The sequence below is a fragment of the Mus caroli genome, chromosome 5 (genome assembly GCF_900094665.2).
Source record: "Mus caroli chromosome 5, CAROLI_EIJ_v1.1, whole genome shotgun sequence".
Lineage (NCBI taxonomy): Eukaryota > Metazoa > Chordata > Mammalia > Rodentia > Muridae > Mus > Mus caroli.
This window is the reverse complement of record NC_034574.1, coordinates 118,079,187-118,100,257: the sequence shown is the minus strand read 5'-3', so window position 1 is coordinate 118,100,257 and position 21,071 is coordinate 118,079,187. Positions and strand designations below refer to the sequence as shown.

At 54.0% G+C, this 21,071-nt stretch overlaps 1 protein-coding gene across 9 annotated transcripts in view; it reads left to right on the top strand.

Annotated features, from left to right (window-relative positions):
- Nucleotides 1-21,071, top strand: part of Ncor2 (nuclear receptor corepressor 2) — a 162,858-nt gene that overhangs the window by 41,966 nt on the left and 99,821 nt on the right. For all 9 annotated transcript variants that reach the window (XM_029477776.1, XM_029477777.1, XM_029477773.1 and 6 more), the window contains exons 2-4: nucleotides 12,514-12,724; nucleotides 17,799-17,926; nucleotides 18,612-18,789. In XM_029477776.1, the coding sequence (XP_029333636.1) occupies nucleotides 12,620-12,724; nucleotides 17,799-17,926; nucleotides 18,612-18,789 (411 nt within the window). In that variant the 5' untranslated portion in view covers nucleotides 12,514-12,619. The remainder of the gene's footprint in view (nucleotides 1-12,513; nucleotides 12,725-17,798; nucleotides 17,927-18,611; nucleotides 18,790-21,071) is intronic.

Below are 21,071 nucleotides of genomic sequence, written 5' to 3'. Positions count from 1 at the left end.
TTTGTAGACCAGGCTGGCCTCGAACTCAGAAATCCGCCTGCCTCTGCCTCCCGAGTGCTGGGATTAAAGGCGTGCGCCACCACGCCCGGCCCAGGCATGCTATTGAGCTTGCTACTCTTGATACCTGTGTGGTTCTGTCTTAGGTAGGGTTTCTAGTAAGCCACCACAACCAGTTTGGCTCATAGATCCCCAAATCAAAATCCCTGGGGGAAGGAGGCAGGAACCCGGAGGCAGGAACTTAGTTAAGCAGGGGTCATGAAGGAACGCTGCTTCCTGGCTTGCTCTAGATGGCTCGCTCACTCAGTCTGCTTTCACAGACAACTCAGGGTGAATCGCTGCCTAGTGTTGGCATCGCCCACAGTGGGCATGGCCCTCTCAAATCAATCAGGGATCAAGAAACTGTCCCTCGGACTTGTCTCTAGGCCAGTTCGATGGGGGCATTTTCTCAGTTGAGGTTCCCTCTTCCCAGGTGACACTAGGTTATGTCAAGTTGACAAAACGAACCCCAGAATTGCGTAGGTTACATGTGCGCCGCAGGGTTGGGATGGGGATTCAGGGCTATGCTCTGAGGGACTTCTGTAAATGTGCCCAAGCGCTGGGTGAGAAGGGTGTTAGGGAAGGAAGGAAGGGTTTGTCTCAGCTTGCAGTTTTTAATGGGTTCAGTCCATGATGGTGGGGGAGCTGAGACAGCTGGTCACTGTATCACAGTTCACACTCAGAAAGCAGAGGGCAGACAGGAAGTGGTGCCTAGCTGGAAAACCTCAGGGCTTCCCCCCTGCCCCCCAGCCAGGTCCCATCCCCTAAACGCTCGAGCACCTAGGACCGAGTGTTCAGACACAGGAGCCGTTTCCCACTCAGATCCTGGCGGCCATCCTGTGGAGTGGTGCAGGCTTGTTTCCGGGGCAGAGGACGCAGGGTCCTCTACCTCCTTGGGCACAGGATAGAGAGGCAGGGAGGGGGTGTGGAGAGTGCTCTAGCCTCATGAGCTTGTGAGCTGTTGTTACTTGGAGACTTCAGACTGTCAGGATCTTTGAACTTGGTGCCATCTGCCTTCCTTGAGATGGGAGGGAAGGGTCCCTCCCACTCCAGTGGCCCTTGAGAGGCTGAGATGTGCCTCTGTGCTTGACTGGTCCTGGGTGTTTGTCCCCACTGGGGATTTGGTGGTATCTATCTGTCTAAGTCCTTGAGTCTCTCTGAGCTCTTTGTTACCTAGACTGGTGCTTCTGAGCTGCAGCCTTCCCTTCTCAGTGCTGGGAGCTGTTTATCCACTATCGAGGTGCTAACAGGTGAGGGTCATGCTGGGTGCCGGCCTGGGCAGGACTGGTCTGTTCCAGCTGCAGCCTCACTTGGTGGAGAGGTTCAGGCCACTGCCCAGAGCAGCTTCTGTTGCAAGGACACCACCAGTCCTTTCTATGGCCTCATCACCGCACAAAAGCTCCGCCCTCCTGATGCCATCCATCATTTGGCTTATGAGTGTCAGTATAAGAGCTAGGGGGTCCCAGATGTTCTACCTGTGCCCTGACAGTTAACTCAGCTGTGCCTGCAGCATCTGCACACAGCTTCTTGGGAATTGTCACTTGGTGTCTAGAGGCAGTACCCCAGGCTTGTTCCTAGACTGAGGGGCTTGGCTTAGAGTGGTGTGTGTGTGCGTGTATGGATAGATGTATATGTGTGTGGTGTATGTGTAGAGTGTATATTGGTGTATGTATATACATGTGTTTGTGTGTGGTATATGTGTACAGTGGGTGTGTGTGTGTATATATATATATATATATATATATATATATATATATGATGTGTGTATGTATGTGTAGGGTATGTGTATATGTATGTGTGAGGTATGAGTTTGGGTATTTATATGTGTAGAGTGTGTGTATGTGTGTGTGTGATGCATGCATGAATGTATGTGGTGTGTGTGTGTGTCTTGTATGTAGAGGCAGGACCCTGCTTCTTCAAACTGGCTGGACTGATGACCTGTGGCACTCACTGTGGGAAACCGGGGCATCCTTTGTGTTCACTGGGTGCCCAGCTCCTGGGAGAAGTCATGGAGATGGGGTTGGAAAGGAGGGGTCTTTATTTAGGTGTGGGTGTAATGGCCAGTTTTGCCTGGGGCAGAGGCTATGAGCATTCACCCTTCTCACTTGACTCTAGAATCATCCTGTCCTGTAAGGGGGTTAAGTAGCTAGCTCCCCAAAAGACACAGAAAGATCCAGTAGACAGCGTGAAGGGGATAGTTTCTGTGTCAGTCCGCCTTCAGGGCGCTGGTGCTTAGGGGATTATCCCGCTTCCTCCCCAGAAGGCCATGCTCTTCTCCTTGGCTCAGGGTAGCCCCGAGCAGCTCTAGGAGGCCCACTTCCCAGGCACAGCTTTCTCCTTGGCGCAGACACTTCCCAGGCTGCCCGCCCTGTTCTGGAAGACCGGGGGTGGCTTCTCCTGCCACTTGGAGCCAAGCATTCAGAAGACCCGCCCCCTGCCTCCAGGCCTGCTTTGACAATGCGCCCTTTGTCCCGTGGTCCAGCCTCCTCTCAGCTCCCAGCAGAGTGCCCCGGCCTATGATGTCATGCCCCTTTCAGCCAGGTCCCAGGCGGGTGGCCAGGGTGGAGGCCAGCAGACTAGGAGCCACTAACCTGCTCCTTACTATGACTGGGCTGCCCTGAACCCTTCAAGGTCAGGGTCAATGTTCCCTCTTTTGTGAGTGTGTGAGTGTGTGTGTGTGAGAGTGTGTATGTGTGAGTATGAGAGAGAGAGACAGACAGACAGACAGACACACACACACACACAGAGAGAGAGAGAGAGAGATCCCATTTACAGAGGAACACACAGGTCCCAGCTGGGTCCTTGGCTTTGCCTTATTCTCTCCTCTCCCGAGCCTCCTTCAGCCTCTTCGCCTGTGAGTGGATGAGTCACAGAGCTGGCTTCTCCCAAGAGCCTTGGGTGTGAGACCCTGGCTTCCTGCCAATCAGAGGGGCCTCTGGGCCAGGACCATGCCCCTAGGTGTCCCTGCGTGTGGCTTCATGCTTGGCCTCTCTGGCTACGTGGAGACTCTACAGGGCCTAGCCGTGGGCTTGAGGGAGCCTTAGACTCAGATCGGGTTTAATTTAGAGCACACAGGGGTCTGCTCAAGTCTGGCTACCCCAGATCCTGTGACAGCATTTAGAAATTAGGTCTTTGCAGGGTGACTGCATATAGAATCACCGTGCATTTCCTGGGTGGCCGCCATCCCTGTACAGTGCCATGATAATCAGGAGAGAGTCTCAGGAAGGGGGCAGAATGGGCCAACATAGCCATAGTGAGGACCCCTGGACTTGCTGAGGGTGGAAGAGGCTTTCAATCTGCCCCGGAACCCTGGGAACAGCCCACCAGGCCTTCATAGCTGAGGCAGAATTCATTTCTGTGTTTTGAAGGACCTACCTTGTGGTTTTTATAGCAATTTAGGGAAGACTTGGCCTGGAACGAAGTACCTGGGGTAGGCTCACTTGAGCTCGCCACCTGCCTGCTGTGTGACTTTGGACACTTTACTCAGCCTCGCTGCACCTCTCTCTGCACCTGTACAGTGTTTCTGATGGGATCTCAGGCCAGGCTGTCAGATGACTGGTTAGGACGCCAGCAGAACCTGATGAGAGTCAGACACAGGGTTGGCCACCAAGATGGCAGGAGCTGTTCACGTTGGTCTGTCTCCATGGCGACCACTTAGGCCCTGAGATGGAAACAGTATTGCCCTGTAGAAAGAGTCTCTTCCTCCATCGTGTCACATGGAGCTGTGGCAGGCACACAGATGGAGAATAAAAGCAGAGAGGCCTGTAGGATGTCTTCTTGCCCACCTTCACCAGGGGCTGGGTGGTCCTGGAACTTGCCATTGTAGACCATGCTGGTCGTGAATGCAGAGATCCTCCTGCTTCTGCCCCCTAGTGCTGGGATTAAAGGTATGTGGTACCATGACTGGCTTACCTCTTTCTATATTCTAGAAAACTGAGCTCCCATCAAGGTAGAGGAGGGTTATGGTGAAGGAAGGTGTGTGGCCCTGCTCATCAGCTCTGGGCTCCTCACCCACAGTCAGCAATCCCTTTGCAGAGAGGCTTCCCTGTTCTCGCAGAATCTATGTGGAGGCTTCAGTTTCTGCCAAGTATGTCCGCCGCCAAGGACTGACCCAGATCTGCAAGATCTGTGAGAAGCAGGCACTGTCTGCGAGGCTCATGTCCCTGTTAGAGCCACCAATGGTGAGGAGTCTGGCACGCCTGCTTTGGTTCCCGCCACAGTGCTCATTTGACAACCTCCTCCTTGCTCTGTTTTGTACACAAGAAGAGGGACCTGGAGGCTGGAGATCTGAGCCAAGGGACCTTAGAGGTGTCTCAGGACACAACTCGCTCAGGTCTCCCCACGGCAATGAGAGGACTCTCTGTTCTTCTTACATTTAGTACAGAAGTTCCAGGTGACTGATCAGAGCTTCAGGCCCAGTTGGATCCAGGCGCTTGGTCTTTTCTATTTAGAAGTCAGCCCCATGCGGGAGGTCTCGCTGCTCCTGACATGCCCACAGAATCAATGCAGGTGCCCAGTAATATGACACCTACCTGTGATCCCTCCTGTGGGCAGGAGGATCAGAAGTTCAAGGTCTCCTTCAGCTACATAGTGAATTTGAGGCCCGCTTCTTGAGCTGGGAGGGTGCTGTGGGTATTAGCCAGGGAGACTGGAGTATGCTCAGAGGAGACTGGGCCCACTGCTGTCTGACTCCACAGGGTGTAGAAAGAGCCGGTGTAGACCCCGAACCAGCCTGAAGTTTATGGACGGATGGCTCACTGGGCTGCACACCTTGTCACCAGGGCACTGGGCCTAGCATGAGTGTTTTGCTTGTCGTAGACATTGCTGTCATGTGGGGTACTGCCAGAGGCTTGCAAAGCTGCCCCAGAGGCTTGCAAAGCTGGCTGGCAGAAGGTACACATGGGTCTATCTTGGGCCCCTGAGCGGCAGACTGGGTTACTGGGTAGTGATCTCTTTTTCAAAGACCACACTGAGAGATGTCTCCAAGTGGAACTGGCTTTCTGGCTTTGCCTTCCTAGCTGCTTTGCTGAGATCCAGTCCAGCTCCTCGGTCTGTGCTGTTCATAGTCTTGCCTGGTTTGCATGCTGTGGGGCCCTGGTGGCTCCTCTTTTGTCTCCCGTCTAGGCCCTCTTCCCTATATCCTTGGTGATCTGGCCCTGTCCATTCTGGGATCCTGCATGGGCAAAGTTCCTGGAACTGCCTCTGGGTCCTCGGGTATCTGGGTGCTTACTGTCCTTGGCTCCTGGCCACAGGGTCTCCAGATTCTTCATGGTTGTCTGATGTCAGATCTCTTATTGATCATTGCTGAGTTGCTGGGCCATCACTGGTGACTGTGTATGTGCCCTGACCATGCTGATCCTTTGGTGGCCACAGATTTCTCTGCTGGTTAGCAGGGAAGATCAGGTAGGTAGCGCTGTAGCTGCCCCGAGCTGGCTGGGACAGGGAACCTGCATTGCAGAGGTCCTAAGACTGGACAGCTAGTGACCTGCAATTTTTGAATGCAGAGACACATCCACATGTGGCGGTCTGCTATTCGTTCAGGCCATCAGTGATCTCTCCTAGATTCCACTAGGAGCATCCTGAGGACTGTGTGTAGGGAGGGCCACACAGGGACACATCCAGTGGCTAGGCAGGCAAATGTGTGGTTGCGTGGACAGGTGGGCAAGTGGGGCTCTGGTCCAGTCTGGCTTGTAGGGTCTCATGGTTTGCACGAAACTAGAGGTTCCGGAAAGCTCTTCCCAGCTTAGGCCCACGGTGAGCTGGTGGATTGCAACCCGGCCGATTATGAGGCATTTCTAGACAGGCCCAGCTAGCCTCGGGTTTTGTGGGTTGAGGTGGGTTGAGGAGGGGCTTTACACTCATTATTCTGGGCATGGAGTCTCTGGGGCCCATAGGGAGTTCCATCAAGGGGCCTCCTGCAGGAGGCATGAGTGTTCGTGCCTGCGTGTGTGTCTGCCCGCATTGTGATAATTACCTCAGTGTTTTGAATTGCATGGCGTCTAAGTGTTGGATGTTTTCTCAGTGTGCAGCTGATCTCCGGAGCCTTCTGACCTGTGAAATTCTGCCCTGAGACTCCCTCTTCCCTATTCTAGCCGACACTGTTTGTCTCTGACCACCTGCTTGTGTGTCACCTGGGCTCCGAGTCTCTCTTGTGCAGAGGGAGATGAAGGACCTAAGCCTGGCTGCCCAGGGTGGCTAGGCCAGAGGGTGAGGAGCTGGGGAGGAGTGGGCAGAACCTGATGTGGGGACCAGAGAACTGCATGGCCAGGCGTCACCAGCTGTGGTTCAGCCTCTCCTTTCCCCAGTTTAAAGTTAAGTAGTAGGCTGGGAGACTCTTCAGTCAGTAAAGTGCTCGCCGCCGCACATCCATGAGACCCCGAATTCCATCCCTAGAGCCCAAGGAGAAAAGCCAGGCAGAATGGCCTGTGTTTGTAATCCCAGTTCCAGGGAGGTAGAGACAGCCAGCCTAGCTTCTCAGGGAATTCCAGGTCCCAGAGAGAGGTCCTGTCTCAAAATATAGGGTGGTTGTGTCCTAAGGGGTAATACCCAAATTTGATCTCTAAATACTATGTGTGCAGGCGTGCGCCCTCATGTGTACACACACACACACACACACACACACACACACACACAAATTAAGCACAAAGAAAGCCATAGGGAAGAAGTGACTCTGATTTGGCAGGAGCTAGTGGCTGGCTGCAGCCCAGGGGACACCCGTGTGGCTAAGTCCCAGAACCTGTGGCTCATGCTTAGTCAGAGTTCTTCAGTGCCTCGGTGGCCAAGGCCTATGTATGGATGCTGTATGATCTTGGGCACAGGAGCACCTCTCTCCCGTGCTGTGGTTTCCCCATCTGTTGAGTGGTTCAGGTATGCTTGGTGTCAGGCTCACAGCCTTCAGCCACAGCAGACACCGTGAACAGGGCCCATGATGGAGACCCAACTGCTGTGCGGTAGGAAGGGGGATCCTGTGAGGGCCTCATGGAGGCTAGAGGGCTTGGAGCCCTTCCCCTGGGACAGTGCCTTTCGAGAGGTAAAGACTGGCCTGCAGCTTCCCCGTGAAGCCTCCTGCCTGAAGCACAGAGAAGTCTGTATTCTGCTCAAGGGTGCACAGCAGGGGAAGGGGTAGAGTTGTCCAGCCATTTGGGACAGTAACTTATGTGGCTCTGAAAGGGGATCTCTCTCTAGGATTGGGTGGCTCTTGATGGCATCATGTCTACTTGGTGACCAAGAAACTGTGACTTGACTTTCAGTCTCCATTGCTTTGACCATGTGCTTATCCCAGCCTGGGGGAGGGGTGCTGGGGAGGAGGAGCCTGTGTGGTGGAAAGGTGATGTGGGGTACAGGGTTGGAGGCCTTTAAGATTGTCCCCCAGTGTCTAAGTTTGTTCAGAAGCCTCAGAAACTATAGAGAAGACATTGCCAGAGGACAGACTACTCATGTGGCGGTATGGTGTTCCTGGCAACTTCCGGCTCCCACAAAAACACAGGAGCAGCGGGGGGTGGAGGGTGGGGGTGGGGGGTGGGGGTGGATCTGTTCAGCAGAGTGTGTGACCAGTGTGGTTCCTGTCCACAAGGCTTTAGGTGTCTCTGGGAACTGGGCTATAATGTCCTCCTGGGATCCTCTGCCCAGGGAACTTAGCATTCTGGGTTCTGAAGCCTGAGCAGGGTCCCTGGGCCCCGTGGTGGATATGAGCTCTGGCTGCTTCTGACGGCCACACACATTCTAATTCTGGGATACCCCTGTCATCTCCCACTCTCCTATCAGTTTGATGGCAGTGGGTGCTGTGTTTCCAGGATGTTGTAAGCTAGTGCTGCAGACAGCATGCCGGATGGCTGTCACCCCAGTTTCTCTTTATTCCACCTCCCTTGTCTAAGCTAGGCCACTGGCTGTGTCTCAGAGTGCCACATACTGCCTGCAGTCCCAGAAGGAGGTTGCTGCCATGGGGCAGAGACATGGGTGGGCCCTTTCACTGTGGCTGCCTTCCTTTGCCGGCCACGGTCCTTTGCTGAGAGTCTGTTGTGCTAGCCAGGAGAAGGAAATGGGCAAGGGATAGGGCAGGCATGTCACCTAAGGTATGTGATGGACAGGAATGGCCTTGGAGGATGTCCAGGCCAGAGGCCGTGACTGTAGCAATGCACACCCTGGGTTCAGCTAGTCCCCACCCCTGCAGAGTGACATGGTTCCACGGTTTCACTGTTCCACGGAGGCGGTCTTGTTAAGATTGCCATCTGAGAGCTTCTTGCCTTCTGGGCTTCTCCTTTGGCGCTGCCTAGACAGGTTCCTCCTGGCAGACCGTGCAGCCAGGACCCTGCTGTCCCCAGGCTGCCGCCACTCCACCATGGGGTGTGTGAAGATGTCCCTCCCTGTTGCAAGCGTGTGAGGCTTCTGTCTGGCTCCTACCCGATGCGCTGCCATCTGCTCTCTTCCCTTCCCAGTTGCTGTCGCCCCGTCCCACAGTCTGTCTCTAGTTTGGACGTTTATAGTGGTTCATCCGCCAGCTGTGCTACCCATGGCAAAACACAGACGCCATACTGTCCCTCTGTCACCTTCTGGGGCTCCCCACTGCTCCTGAAACAGAATCTCTTTGAGTTCACCGTGGTCTGTGGGGCCTTGAGTGTGACCTCCTTCTGCCTAATTCAGTGATGTTCTCAGACATAGACCGTCTAGTCTCGCCCCTGGGCTTTTGCCGGGATGATGCTCTCTGCCTGGGACACTCTGCTTCCTTGTTCCCATAACTGTTATAAAGCCTGTCTGTTGTGCCGGGCCCGGGTAACCACCCTTTGCCTTTCTGACCTGTGCTGTGCCCCATGTGGACATTTGTGTAAGTTGGTCACACACTGTGTTGTTTTAAATTTTTGGCTCCCTTTACTCAGTGCGACATCCCTGGAGCCATCTAGTGTGATGTATGTCAGTAACCCCTGTTTTTTTTTTTTTTTTTTTTCCTTCCCATTTGGCTAAGGAGCATTCTCATTGAGTGGGCAGAGCAGGCTGCTGGGCGTTTCCACCTTATGACTGTTGGGAATGGGGTCGTTCTCAACACACAGGCATGTCTGCATGACTCTTTGAGTTCTTTGGGCTCCTGGGAGATCTTCAGAAACTCTGTATTTCGTGTGTTGAGGACCTGCCAACTTGTTGTCCTAGTTTGTATTTGTTTTCCAAGCTGGCTCCAAATGAGGCTGAGGGTAGGAGATATGAAAAGTGGGTTGGATATAAACTCATAGGGATGGGAGTGGCCACCTGTGGGGGTGTGTGGTCTCCCCATGGGGGTGTGGTCTCCCCATGGGGGTGTGGTCACTCATTGGAAAGGGGTCACCCATGAGGGTGGGGTCACTCATGGGGGTGAGGTCATAGAGTCTCTGGCTTTAGGGCTACCCTGCACATGGGGATGCTGGAAAGGACTTGGTAGGGTGACCTTGGACCATGCAGCTCCTGTGTTCCTAGGGGATGCTGTGTGAATCCTGGGCCAGCTGGGCTGGGCTAAGGTACGAGGTTCTCCAGAGATGGCCTACAGAGGTATCCTCTCTGCCTCCCCTACATTTCCACTGGCCAAGAGGAAGGCATTGTGAATGATTACCACCTTCCGGCCTTCCTGTGTATCCCCAAAATCAAGTAGTGGTTTTGAGGCTATCTGCAGGTGTTGCATGGCGCTGGTGACCCAGGACAGTCAACCTTGGGGTGGGGTTGCACTGAGGGTGCTGTGGACTTGAGGTGTGGTGTAGACCTGTTTACCCCAGCCCCACCCAAGGCAGCAGCTTGTCCTGATCAGGCACAGGACAGCTGCCATGCTGGCCTCCACACACTCTGTGTTCATAAGTGTCATGTGACATGTCTCATTTTGGTGCGAGGTAGTTTTTGTGAGCCAGAGTTCTTGGTAGCAAGTAACAGAAAGTCAGCCAAGGCCGCCAGAGCAAAGCCACGCCTGCCCAGGGTCCTCGGGGATTGCTGTCTACTGGCTTCGCCGGCTGAGTTACCTGCTTATCCCTGTCTTTCTGCCCCAGGCTCACTTGTGGTTGGTGATGGTATCCATGCAGCTGGTGTGGAGAATACTCGGGCTTACTGCAAACTGGGGGTACACTGTGCTCTGGCCCCGTGAGTGCACACTTTACCTGGGGTGTGAGATCTTCTTGTGTACAATTAGCAGTTGGTTTTTTGTTTGTTTGTTTGTTTGTTTGTTTTTGTTTTGCCTTTTTGGTTTTTTTTTGAGACAGGATTGTACTGTGTATTCCTGGCTATCCAGGGACTCACTCTGTAGACCAGGCTGGCCTTGAACTCGGAAATCTGCCTGCCTCTGCCTCTCAAGTGCTGGGATTAAAGGCACTTGACACCACTGCCCAGTGTTTTTTTTTTTTTTTTTAACATTTTAAACTGGGAATTTAGCCCAGGACTTCACAAATGCTAGGCAAATGCTGTATTACTGAGCCATGCCCCTGCCCGACCTGCCACTGGGATTGTAGGCAGAAGTACTACCACTGAGCCGTATCCCCAGCCCTTTTCACTCCTCCCTCCCTCCCTCCCTCCCTCCCTCCCTTATTTCCTTCCTCCCTTCCTCCCTTCTTCCTCCCCTCCTCCCCTCCCTCTTTGTTTCTTTTTCTTTTTTCCCAAGACAGGCTTTCTCTGGGTAGCCCTGGCTGTTCTAGAACTCACAACTCACTTTGTAGGCCAGGCAGGCCTCGAACTCAGAGAGATCCTCTTACCTCTGCCTCCTGAGTGCTGGGGTTAAAGGCCTGCGCCACCATGCCTGGCTTCTTTTCACTTTTCAAGATAGGGTCTCACTTAGTTTCTCTTGCTGACTTTGGATTTGCAATCCTCCTGTCTCAGCCTGCTTAGAAGATGAATGAACAGGTCTGTGCACAGTGCTTGCCTGTGTCGCCTTCTGACCCTTCTGCTTTGTGTGCCCCCGGATCTCTGTGTGCCAGAGTTTGGTGTTGCTGCCACACGGGAGGAAACATCTCAAAGGTGTGACCTGGGAGAGGAATGTGTGTGTGTATGCACATGCATATACATGGGAATATTTAGGAAGTACATTGGTGGCATCTTGTTGACCCTGAGGGGTAGGAACAGTGCCACCTATATGTTGGAAATGAGACAGCTAAGTTTCTGAGAAGGGGACCGTACTCCCTGAAGCTGTGGTTCTTGGCATGGTTCTTGGTCCAGTGTTCTTGTGTTCATAAGTGTCATGTGACATGTCCTTTTGATGATAGGTTCTGTGTGAGCCAGAGTTCTTGGTAACAAGTAACAAAAAGCCAGTCAGGGCCATCAGAGCAAAGCCACGCTTGTGCAGAGTGCTCAGGGGTGGCTGTCCACTGCGTTCTCAGGTTGACTTACCTGCTCATACCTCAGCCAGTCACCACCTCCCCTTCCTGACCGTCTTATTGGCCATGCCTGGTCACATGGCCCTTCTTGGGGCCTGGGATGGAATGTCAGGTGCACACTGGTAGGTTAAGTAGGGACCGAACGCATATAGTCAGGACCTCCAGCTTAGGAAGGGATTGGATCTGTAGTCTTCTCCTCTCCCTGCTTCATTTCCCTGCATAAGATATGTCACAGGCCATCTGTGGCTTGCTTGGAGGACAATTGTTACCAGTTAGCCCAAGAGGAAGGGCTGGGGTTAAATTACAGGAGCTAGGGGTCTGACCAGCCTCCTCATCCTCATGTACCATTGCTTGGGATACAGCTCCAGCCTCAGCTCTGGGTGTAATGTGGAAAGGGAGGGCCTTTCAGGAAAGAGAAAAAGGACCATAGGGCTGTCTCAGACTTCCCGCTGGGGCCTCCCTGGCTCCTGCAGTCTCTCTGTTCCCATTCTTGAGAGCACTGACTATTGTTGTAGCTTGTCTTATATTAGTCATGGAGGTTCCTGCCTGGAAGGTGGCCTTTATCTATCCTGGACCTGTTTTGTTGCCCAGGATGGATTTGTTGTCCAGGATGCTTGTGTCTGGTTCAGGCCGTCCCTAGTGTGGCCCTAGGCATCCTGTTCCCCGACTCCCAGTGGCAGCAGGCCAGTCTCCTCTGTGTCCTTTCCATATCATGAATCGGTCTCTAGCTGAGGACGAAAGAGCAGCCAGGCAGCCTTGCTTTAGCAACTGTGTCGCTCTGTGACCCATAGAGGGTCACTGCCATGTACCACTCTGCTAGCACACAGCCCAGGGACAGGCCCAGCAGCTGTGAACTGGAGCTGCCAGGGGCTTTTGAAGAACTTTGCCCTGGAGATCTGGAAAGTCCCAGCTATGGGATGAACTGGCCGACCAAGGTGGGTGTGGGAGCCTTGCGGATGGCTGTGGGTACGGTGTCCACGCCGAGGCTCCCAAGCCTGCTGGTTGAGGCCTGTTGAGTAGGGAGATGGCTTGTGGAGGCTAGGCACAGTGCTTTGGCATTGGGCTGTCCTTGAGCGGAGGCTGAGGCAGGAGGAAGGACTAGGCCGCAGTGGCTGTGGACCAGCTGCCTCCTGTTCAATTTGTTTTTTTTCTCTTCTCTCCACAGGCACCTGTGACGAGGTCACCTGCCAGCAGATGACCGAGACCAGCCCTTAGTCCTAGGTGTGGTCAAGAGTGTATTGGGCTCCAAAGCCTACCTGGACCCTACCACCATGTCAGGATCCACACAGCCTGTGGCACAGACATGGCGGGCTGCTGAGCCCCGCTACCCACCCCATGGCATCTCCTACCCGGTGCAGATAGCCCGGCCCCACACGGTAAGGGGCATGTCTGCTCAGTACCACTTCCGCTATTGCAGTGCATCTTCTGAAGCCAGGCCACTGCGGCCAGTGCTGATTTGGTCTCAGTGGGGACACTGGTGGCAGCCAGGTGTGGTGATGGAGGCCGGTAATCCCAGGATTGAAGTGGTGAAGGCAGGAGGGTTTCGATTTTGAGACCAGCCTAGCTGGCTACATAGCAAGTCTTATTTTAGTGTGGGAAGGTGGAGGCTGAGGCTAGGCTGTGTGGACACGCTGCTTATATCTTGTGGACTTGGCAAGTACAATAGAGCACCCATGGTGTCCCCTCCCCCCACCCACCCATTTCCGCCATGTTTGGGACTGGGGAGCTTTTGGGGAGGGAGACTGAGGTCGCACTTCTTCCTAACCCTCAAGATCTTTGTGCCTATTTCTCTGTAAGACTCTGAGCCCCAGAGCAGTGTCCACCTCTGCCAGGGTTCTGTTCTTGCTCATCTCGTACTGCTAGAGCGAGCAGACTGGGTTTTTATTGTTGCCTGTTGTATACTCTTTCTGGGTTGTGGAGTGAAGGGGTGTGATGTGAGATGGAGCAGCCACAGCTGGATGGGAGTGCACGTGCGTGCGTGTGAGCAGGAGAGAATGTATGTCTAGGCTTGTGTCTGTCTCTCCTGGGTAGCATGGTCCATTTCTGTGTGGGACGTGTTTCTACTTGTGAGTCAAGAGTGCTTTCTCATGAGCCCCAGAGCCTGACCTTAGGGTACCCAGCTGTATACTCTCAGTGTGTGGAGCAGCTGAGACCTGGAGGGAGAAGACAGGCCCTACCATTGGCCTGGGGCAGCCAGTGTTGGGGTTCTATATTCCCTAGCTCCCAGCCTTTACACCACCACACAGCAACCATGATGCACTGGGTGACAACCAAGCCAGCAGCAAGGACATCTACTCTCCAGACTGGCGGAGACGGGCCATTTACTGTTGGAGGGCCTCTCAGTTCTGTCACCTATAAAGCAGGGATGACAGCAACACCCACAAGAAGGCCTATGCATGTCCCCATGTGGCTATCTGCAGTCACCATAACTTGGTGACTGTTAAAGCCATTTCCTGATGGTCCCTGCCTGGGGTTCTATCATCTTTTTGCCCTCCCCTCCCCTCCTCCCCTTCCCTATCCCAGTCCCCCCAGGCAGATGTCTATGGCTTCTTCCCCTTCATTCATATTGCTCATCCACCCAGCCTCTGGCTGCTGTGTGTCCTTCCCTCGTTCCTGAATTCTTGATCTTTGCCCCATTTGTGTCCTCTCCCCAGTATTTGGGGTCACTGGCTGACCCTAGGCACCGCCCACTCTCCTGCTGGGTCATTGGTGACGCAGGATGCTGCTGGCCCAGACCCAGTAGTTACTGATCCTGTGGCCTGATGGGATAGCTTACAGTTTGGAACATGTCTGTCCCCTGGTGGGGACTTGCTTGCTCTTTGGCCTCTATTCATCCCCAGGGTCTGTGGAGGTTTCTCTTTGGGAGTCTGTTGAGGCCTCATTACTTTTCTGTGCTGGCTTGGTGAAGCCTGGCATATGGAGCCCCTGGTTCTTTTCAGCCTTCCCCATAACCCCGCCCCAACCCTGCCCCACAGCCCCTCCTCCACCCTCTCCCCCAGGCTCTTCCAATAGCCCCGACCTTCCTGCAGCCTGCCCTCTCAGCCCACCCTCATTTCCCCAGACTTCCCCAAGACCCTTCCCAGTCCCCCCACCCCCACTATACCCCATCTCTTTCCTGTAGCCCAAGGATAAGCAGAGAGGACCAGCTCAGCCTGTGGTGTCCTGGGCCTGGGGAACATGATGGGCCACTTTTTTTTTTTTTTTAAAGATTTATTTATTATTATATGAGCTGTCTTCAGACTTGCCAGAAGTGGGCGTCAGATCTCATTACTTGTGGTTGTGAGCCACCACGTGGTTGCTGGGATTTGAACTCCAGACCTTCGGAAGAGCTGTCTTAATCCGCCGAGCCATCTCACCAGCTCCTAGGGTCTGGGCCACTTCATACTCTAGCAGGTCTATCTTCCCAGAAGCTCCGCCCTCTCAGTCAAGTGAGCAGCTTATCAAATGGCTGGGGTTCTGCTGAGGTGACATCGTGACGTGATCACTTGAGACGTGAGCCGGTTTTTGTGTGATGTGACAATAGGGATGGCAAGTATAGAGACCCCCCCCCCCCTACAGCACCAGGCTGTCAATGTCCTCGTGTCACCAGGGGTAACATGCTGCCTGTCAGCACCAGTCTTCGCTCCCCAGACCCTCCGGTGTGTCTCCCTCCCCTGCCTGCATGCTGCTGGCAGTGGGGTGCAGGAGCCACGTACCCGCAGGTCAGTGCCTGGCAAGGTGTGTGTCAGGGACGCCTAACAAAGTTGCCTGTGCCTAACCTTGGCCTTGGGCCTAGCTGGCTGACTCTTGGTTGTGGGATGGACCTGTGGGCTGGTGTCCAGTTGGTCACAAACTCTGCTCTGCCACCCAGGGCTCAGCCTGCTCCTGTCTAATGGCACTGGATGCTGGCTGGGGCTGATGTCCTGGGTGTGTGGGCACATCGTGGGGTCCTGCGCCCACCTGCTGTATACTGTCTTAGGGTCCTCATCTGTCTGTCCGTCCATTCATTTAACTCTCTGGCTCAGTCAATGACCTGTTTGCTCATTCATCCACTCATTAGTGGATTCACTCGTCCATTTGCTCAACAAATGCAGATTAGGTTTGTCACATGCCAGTTTCCCGGCCTTGGGGACCGAGCTGTGAAGGCAGAGATGTCCCCTCTCTGGGGAAGCCGATATTCTCTTGGGGTACAGTGGAACAAAGATGGGGCTAGAGGAGGCCATATTTAAGTGGAGAGACAAATACTGATGGTGGAGCTGGGACCCGAGAAGATGGACAGTGAGTGCTTGGTGTCTGGATGCGCAGCGCCCCGGAAAGCCCTGACCTGAGGCTCTGTTGGAATGAACATACTGTTCAGGGGTGACTGTGACTCTGGGGTTCACAGGGGAGGGGTCGGCTGAACTCCGCCTCCATATGATCTTGTGTGGCTCTTTACGTCTTAGACTCGTGCTGGGGTACAGTGTTTCTTTGTTTCTTGGGGCTCCCCACTTGTTCTGTTTGTAGTGGAAATATCCAGGGGCTGGGGTGGGCCTCTACCCCTGAGTCAGGTGTTATAATCAGCCACAGGGCAGGCTGGAAGCCCGTGTCGTGTGACTGTCTCCGTTCCCTGTGGAGGGGCCGATTGAGCCTCACCTGTACAATTCTTGCTGTGTGACCAGGAAGAGCTGTTCTTGCTCCTCATTCTCTTGATGTTCAGATCGTCCATGATATCCTCCTGCTGGAGCTGCTTTTTGTGTGTGTGTGTGTGTGGGGGGGGTTGTCACATTAGTCAGCTTGTGCAGAGGGCTTGGTTGCGGCGACCTGACTATGGGATCATTTCTCTTGATGTCATCCTTGCAGGGCCATCCTGGTATCCTTGTCCTTCTCCTGGGTCCTCTTTTACAAAGTCTTGATTGCCCGCTCCTTCCCTTGCAGTTTGGTCTCTGAGGTTTTCCAGTTGCTCGCCGTCTAGGGTCAGGATCCTGGCTGCCCCCCACCCCCACCCCCTCAGCACATATGACTGCTACCATTGATTCTTTGCAGTGAGAACTGCATTAAGACACAGAGCCCGGGGCTGGAGAGAGGCCTCTGCTCAGTTAAGAGCCTGTGCTGCTCTTTCAGAGGATCTGAGCTTGGTGTCAAGCACTCATAATGCACAGCTGCTTCTGACTCCAGGGGATCCAATGTCCTCATGTTCTCTCTGGCTTACGTGGGCACTGCACACATAAGACATACACACAGACACATAATTAAAGATAAAATGAAATCTACAACAAAATAAAAAGGGCTAAAAAGGAGAGGAAAATATGCCAAAGGAAAACTAAGTGACCTATATAGTTCATGCTGCCCACAGCCATACCCGAGTCAGACATTACTAATCGATTGCCGTGCATGTAAGCAAGCATCCAGGCTGACAGAACAGATTGATTGGTCTGGCACAAGGTGGAAACCTGTCTTGGTTTTCTTATTAGAGATGGTGTGCACACTGACTCTCTCCTCTCCCACTTCCCTCATTTTCCCCCAGCGATAAAGTGATCTTGGCCCTGGTGAAAAATGTAAGAAGGCTTTATGCAGGGGTTTGTGGGATCCAGGTTAAGGCTGAGGATGTAGTGGGCAGTGAGGGCACCCGGTACCGCAATGAGACTTCAAGGTTGGGGAATTTATCACCTATGTTGACTCCCCGGCACTCTTGCTGCAAGGGTAGGCTAAGGTTGAGGTCTCCTTTATGGACCGTGACGACCCAGGTGTGATCAGTAATCACATCGTTGTTCAAAGGGGGAGGGTGTAGCCTGCCTCTGCCTCTCCCCCTTCCCACACTTCATAAATGAAGCTAGCTGTTTTTCTCATGGTGGGGGGGCACCTGAACAGCTGCTTGGCTGGGACCTGCGTTTACATAGCTCCATCTGCCCTGGCTACATAGTGCCCACTCCCACCCCCCTTTCCTGTCTGAGCCTGACTCTTCACCGGGATACCTGTCCAAGAATACTTGGGTCTCTATTGAAGGCGGATACATTTCTGCTCCGTGGGCCACTCCATGCTCAGCAGTGCCCTGCGAGGGCAGCTCCCAGCCCCGTGTCTGTAGACAGGGCCTGGGAGAGGTGATCCGTTCTCTCAAAACCTGCAGCTGGGTGGTGTGGGCGGCGGTGAAGGTGGGATAGGCAAGCCGACCCTCTAGCCTGTAGCCTTAGGGGGCTTGTGCTTAGACCCACTGCCCTTTCAGGTGCACTAGCTGGAGAGTGAGGCAATACAGGAACACCACAGGTCCCAGAGAAGCCCGTGTGGAGGTGTAGAGTCCAGTATTGTGGTTTATTATGCTCTTCTACCCCCAGCAGGATCTTGTAGCTAGACAGGGCTCTAAGCATGGTGGAAACATGGTGGTGGCAATTGTAGCTTGAGGATGTAGGCTGGGAACCCATCTGAGCCTCTTGGTGCAGGGTGGCAAGGAAGTTGTCATTGTTCCTGCGCTTGCTCACTGTTCCCTTTCTTCTACAGGACGTGGGGCTGCTCGAGTACCAACACCATCCCCGTGACTACACCTCACACCTGTCACCCGGTTCCATCATCCAGCCACAGAGGAGGCGGCCTTCACTGCTGTCAGAGTTCCAGCCTGGGAGTGAACGGTGAGGAGAAGTTGTGATGTCTTAGTCTAGGCTGTGGTGTCTCTGAGGTAGATACCGAGGCTTTTTGGTGGGTAAAGCTGCAGGGGTCCAGACTTTAGCCCTTCCTAGTGTCACTTATTTCTGGTGGCATCCTAGGGCCATGACAAGGCCGTGCTTTCCCAGGAGCAGGGACTTGTAGGCAGAGGAGGCAGCTATGACCATCTACCCAAGGTTGAGGAGAATGGTTAAGAGCAGAAGGCTCACACCTCTCTGCCTGCTGGCTAGATCAGGTTTAACAGCAGGAGTGCTGTGATCAGCTAGTGATGTCTGCCCAGGGAGGGTGAGAAGGAATAGTGTTGTGTATGCTGTTCTGTGCATACACCTCAGGGTGTTTCTCAAGCCTGTACTTTAAAACCCCCAGGGGTTTGTTAAAATGTAGAGTCTTGGTCAGTAGCAGTGCAATGGGCTTACGGTTTGCATTTCTGGTTAGCTCAAGAGGGTCTGTGGGGTCTTCAGGCTGCAATGAGTGGTTCAGGCTGGGTAGTCACAACAAGGCCTCATGAGACAGAAGCATGTCCCCTCCTGTCGGGGAAGACAGAGGAACCTTCTAACAAGGCTCCTCATGAGAACCTGGCTAGGTGGACACCTGGAGTCTTGGTCCCAAGCTTCTGTCTCCTATGTGATGTGCGTCCCTGGCCTCTCACAGGTCTCAGGAGCTCCACCTGCGCCCTGAGTCCCGCACGTTCCTGCCTGAGCTGGGCAAGCCCGACATAGAATTCACCGAGAGCAAGCGCCCGCGCCTGGAGCTACTACCCGATACCCTGCTGCGCCCGTCACCCCTGCTGGCCACTGGGCAGCCAAGTGGGTCTGAAGACCTTACCAAGGTATACCCCAGCCAGGCCCGTGGGCTCTATTTATTGCTGCTGCTGCCACTGCTGCTATGGGCAGGAAAGGGCCTGGGGGCAGAGGCAGGGAAAGGCTGGATGGAAGGAGGGAGGGCAGCTCTGGCGTGGGTATGAGGGTGGGACTGAGCACTGGAACTGCCACCAGGTAAGGAGAGAGGGCGTGGGTGATGGAAAGAAGTGGAAAGGTATCTCTAGGTGGCAGGGAGTGTACAGACCCTGTGGCGGGACGTAGTGTGTGGCTGTTATCACTGGCTGGTGTGACTGGGAAGTGCAGAGTAAGGGTGTCCTGCAAAGCCTTGGAGTGGGGGTGGGGCTGGGCTGTACAGGTGACAGCTTGTGTGGAACAGTGGCTTGCAACTCCTCAGGCTTCATGTAGCAGACTGCACAACCAGGGCAGCCCCATGTTTGAGCAAGTGTTCAGGAAGGCGATCCTAGAGTCCCTTCAGATGAGACAGAATGGATGGCACGGTGCCTGGCATGTCAGAGTCTAGAGTTGAGGGCCTCAGGAAGACTGACAGACAGATCTGCTGCTGCCCAGGTCTGAGAGGCTCCTTGGGTGCCAGGTAGGCTGGATGGGTCTATGTCTGTAGCCATGTAGGCCTGAGGAGCCCCAGAGCAGTGTCAGGCCAAGCCCTGTTTCCACGGAGGCTATCATTTGCCTTGTCTTGGATTAGTCCCATGTGTTCACACACCCTGGTGTACTAGAGAATGAACTAGGGGCCTTGTCTACCCTAGGACAGTCCTCTGCCACCAAGCTGTATCTTTAGACCTCTTTTAATATATGTATGTGTGTATGTATGTATGTATGTATGTGTGTGTGTGTGTGTGTGTACACACATATTACTTTTTTCCCCTAAATAGGGTCTTGCTAAATTGATCAGGCTGGCCTTGAATGTACTCTGTAGTCTGGGCAGGCCTTGACATCAAAGCCTTGCATATAGTTCTGCACAGCTCTGATGACAGGCTAGGTAGGACTCCGAGCCAGGCTTGCTCTAAGCCTTCGGTCTGTTCTCTAGCTCTCCCTTTGTTCCAGCTGTGCTGTCCCAGGCTCGGGCCTCTCTGAGCCCAGCTTGCTCCTTGTTAGTCAGTAGCAGACCGACCTTAAGTGACCCAGGCTATCTGGAAAGAGGGTTTGGCTGTGAGCCTTGAATACACACCTTCAGGCTGGACCAGGTGACAAGACCAGACTCTGGTCTCCATAGGAGAGTAAAGATGTTGGCATGAGTTCTGGAATGTTCTTGGCGTGTTAGAGTTATAGGAGTCCAGCCCATTCCCAGTGCAGTCTGTTCACCTCTGTCAGACAGGTGACCTAAGGCTGGCGCCAGGATATCAGGGGACAATACGGCCTTGTTTCCTGGACATTGATTGGGGTATCCTCATTCCCTGTCCCAGACGATCCCTGGGAAATAGGTCAGTTCCAGAGTGACACGTCACCCAGCTCTGTCTGGCAGCTCACTCTCCTCTACTGCTCCAGGACCCCTCCCCCTTTCTCTTCTACCCACTTAGCCCATGAGCCAGCACCCATATGCTGTCCTGTAGACGCCTGGCCTAGCCACTGCCTACCCTGGGTCGGCCTCAGTTGCCCCAGGCCACCGTCACTCACCTGGACTGTGGCAGTGACCTCTCATCTTCCCTGCCACTCTCCCTTCACCGCTGGGTCATGTGGAGACGTCTTTGGTCCTAAACTTCCTTGCTCAGGCATGAAAGTCTAGCTCCTTTTCAAGTGTTTGGCCATCAGGTCTGGTGTGATGGGGCACTGATGTCATCTCTCCATACCACCAGTCCCCCGTGTATCTTTGTGGCCTCTTAAACCTGGCCTGGCCCCACCCCTAGGCCCTGAGACTGCTGGTATGCACCTGGTTGTCCTCTGTTCCCTCAGACGCTTGCTGGACTGATGGCAGTGGGTACCCAAGGCTGGCTGGTGGGATGTCGTGAAGTCTTGGCAGGGTACCCTGCTGACCACGCTGGGTCTGGACTTGGCCCAGGTGTGGCCACTGGGCTGTCCTCCTGCACTGCTGGGTGATCTGTTCCCTCTGTCTTCTGGTCTCCGGTATCACCTTCTTGCTCAAGTGTTACTCCTTTCTCCCCATCATCCCTTTTGCCCTGTACTCGTCCCTTCTCCCTCCTCCCCTCTCCTACCATCTCTCTGCATTGTCTTCTTCTAGCTCCAGTTATCTTTGTCTCCACCTCTCCCCCCAGCTGCCCATTCCAGTCACCATCTATCTTCCCTGCTTGGTTGCCATAAACCTCCTAACAGCTTC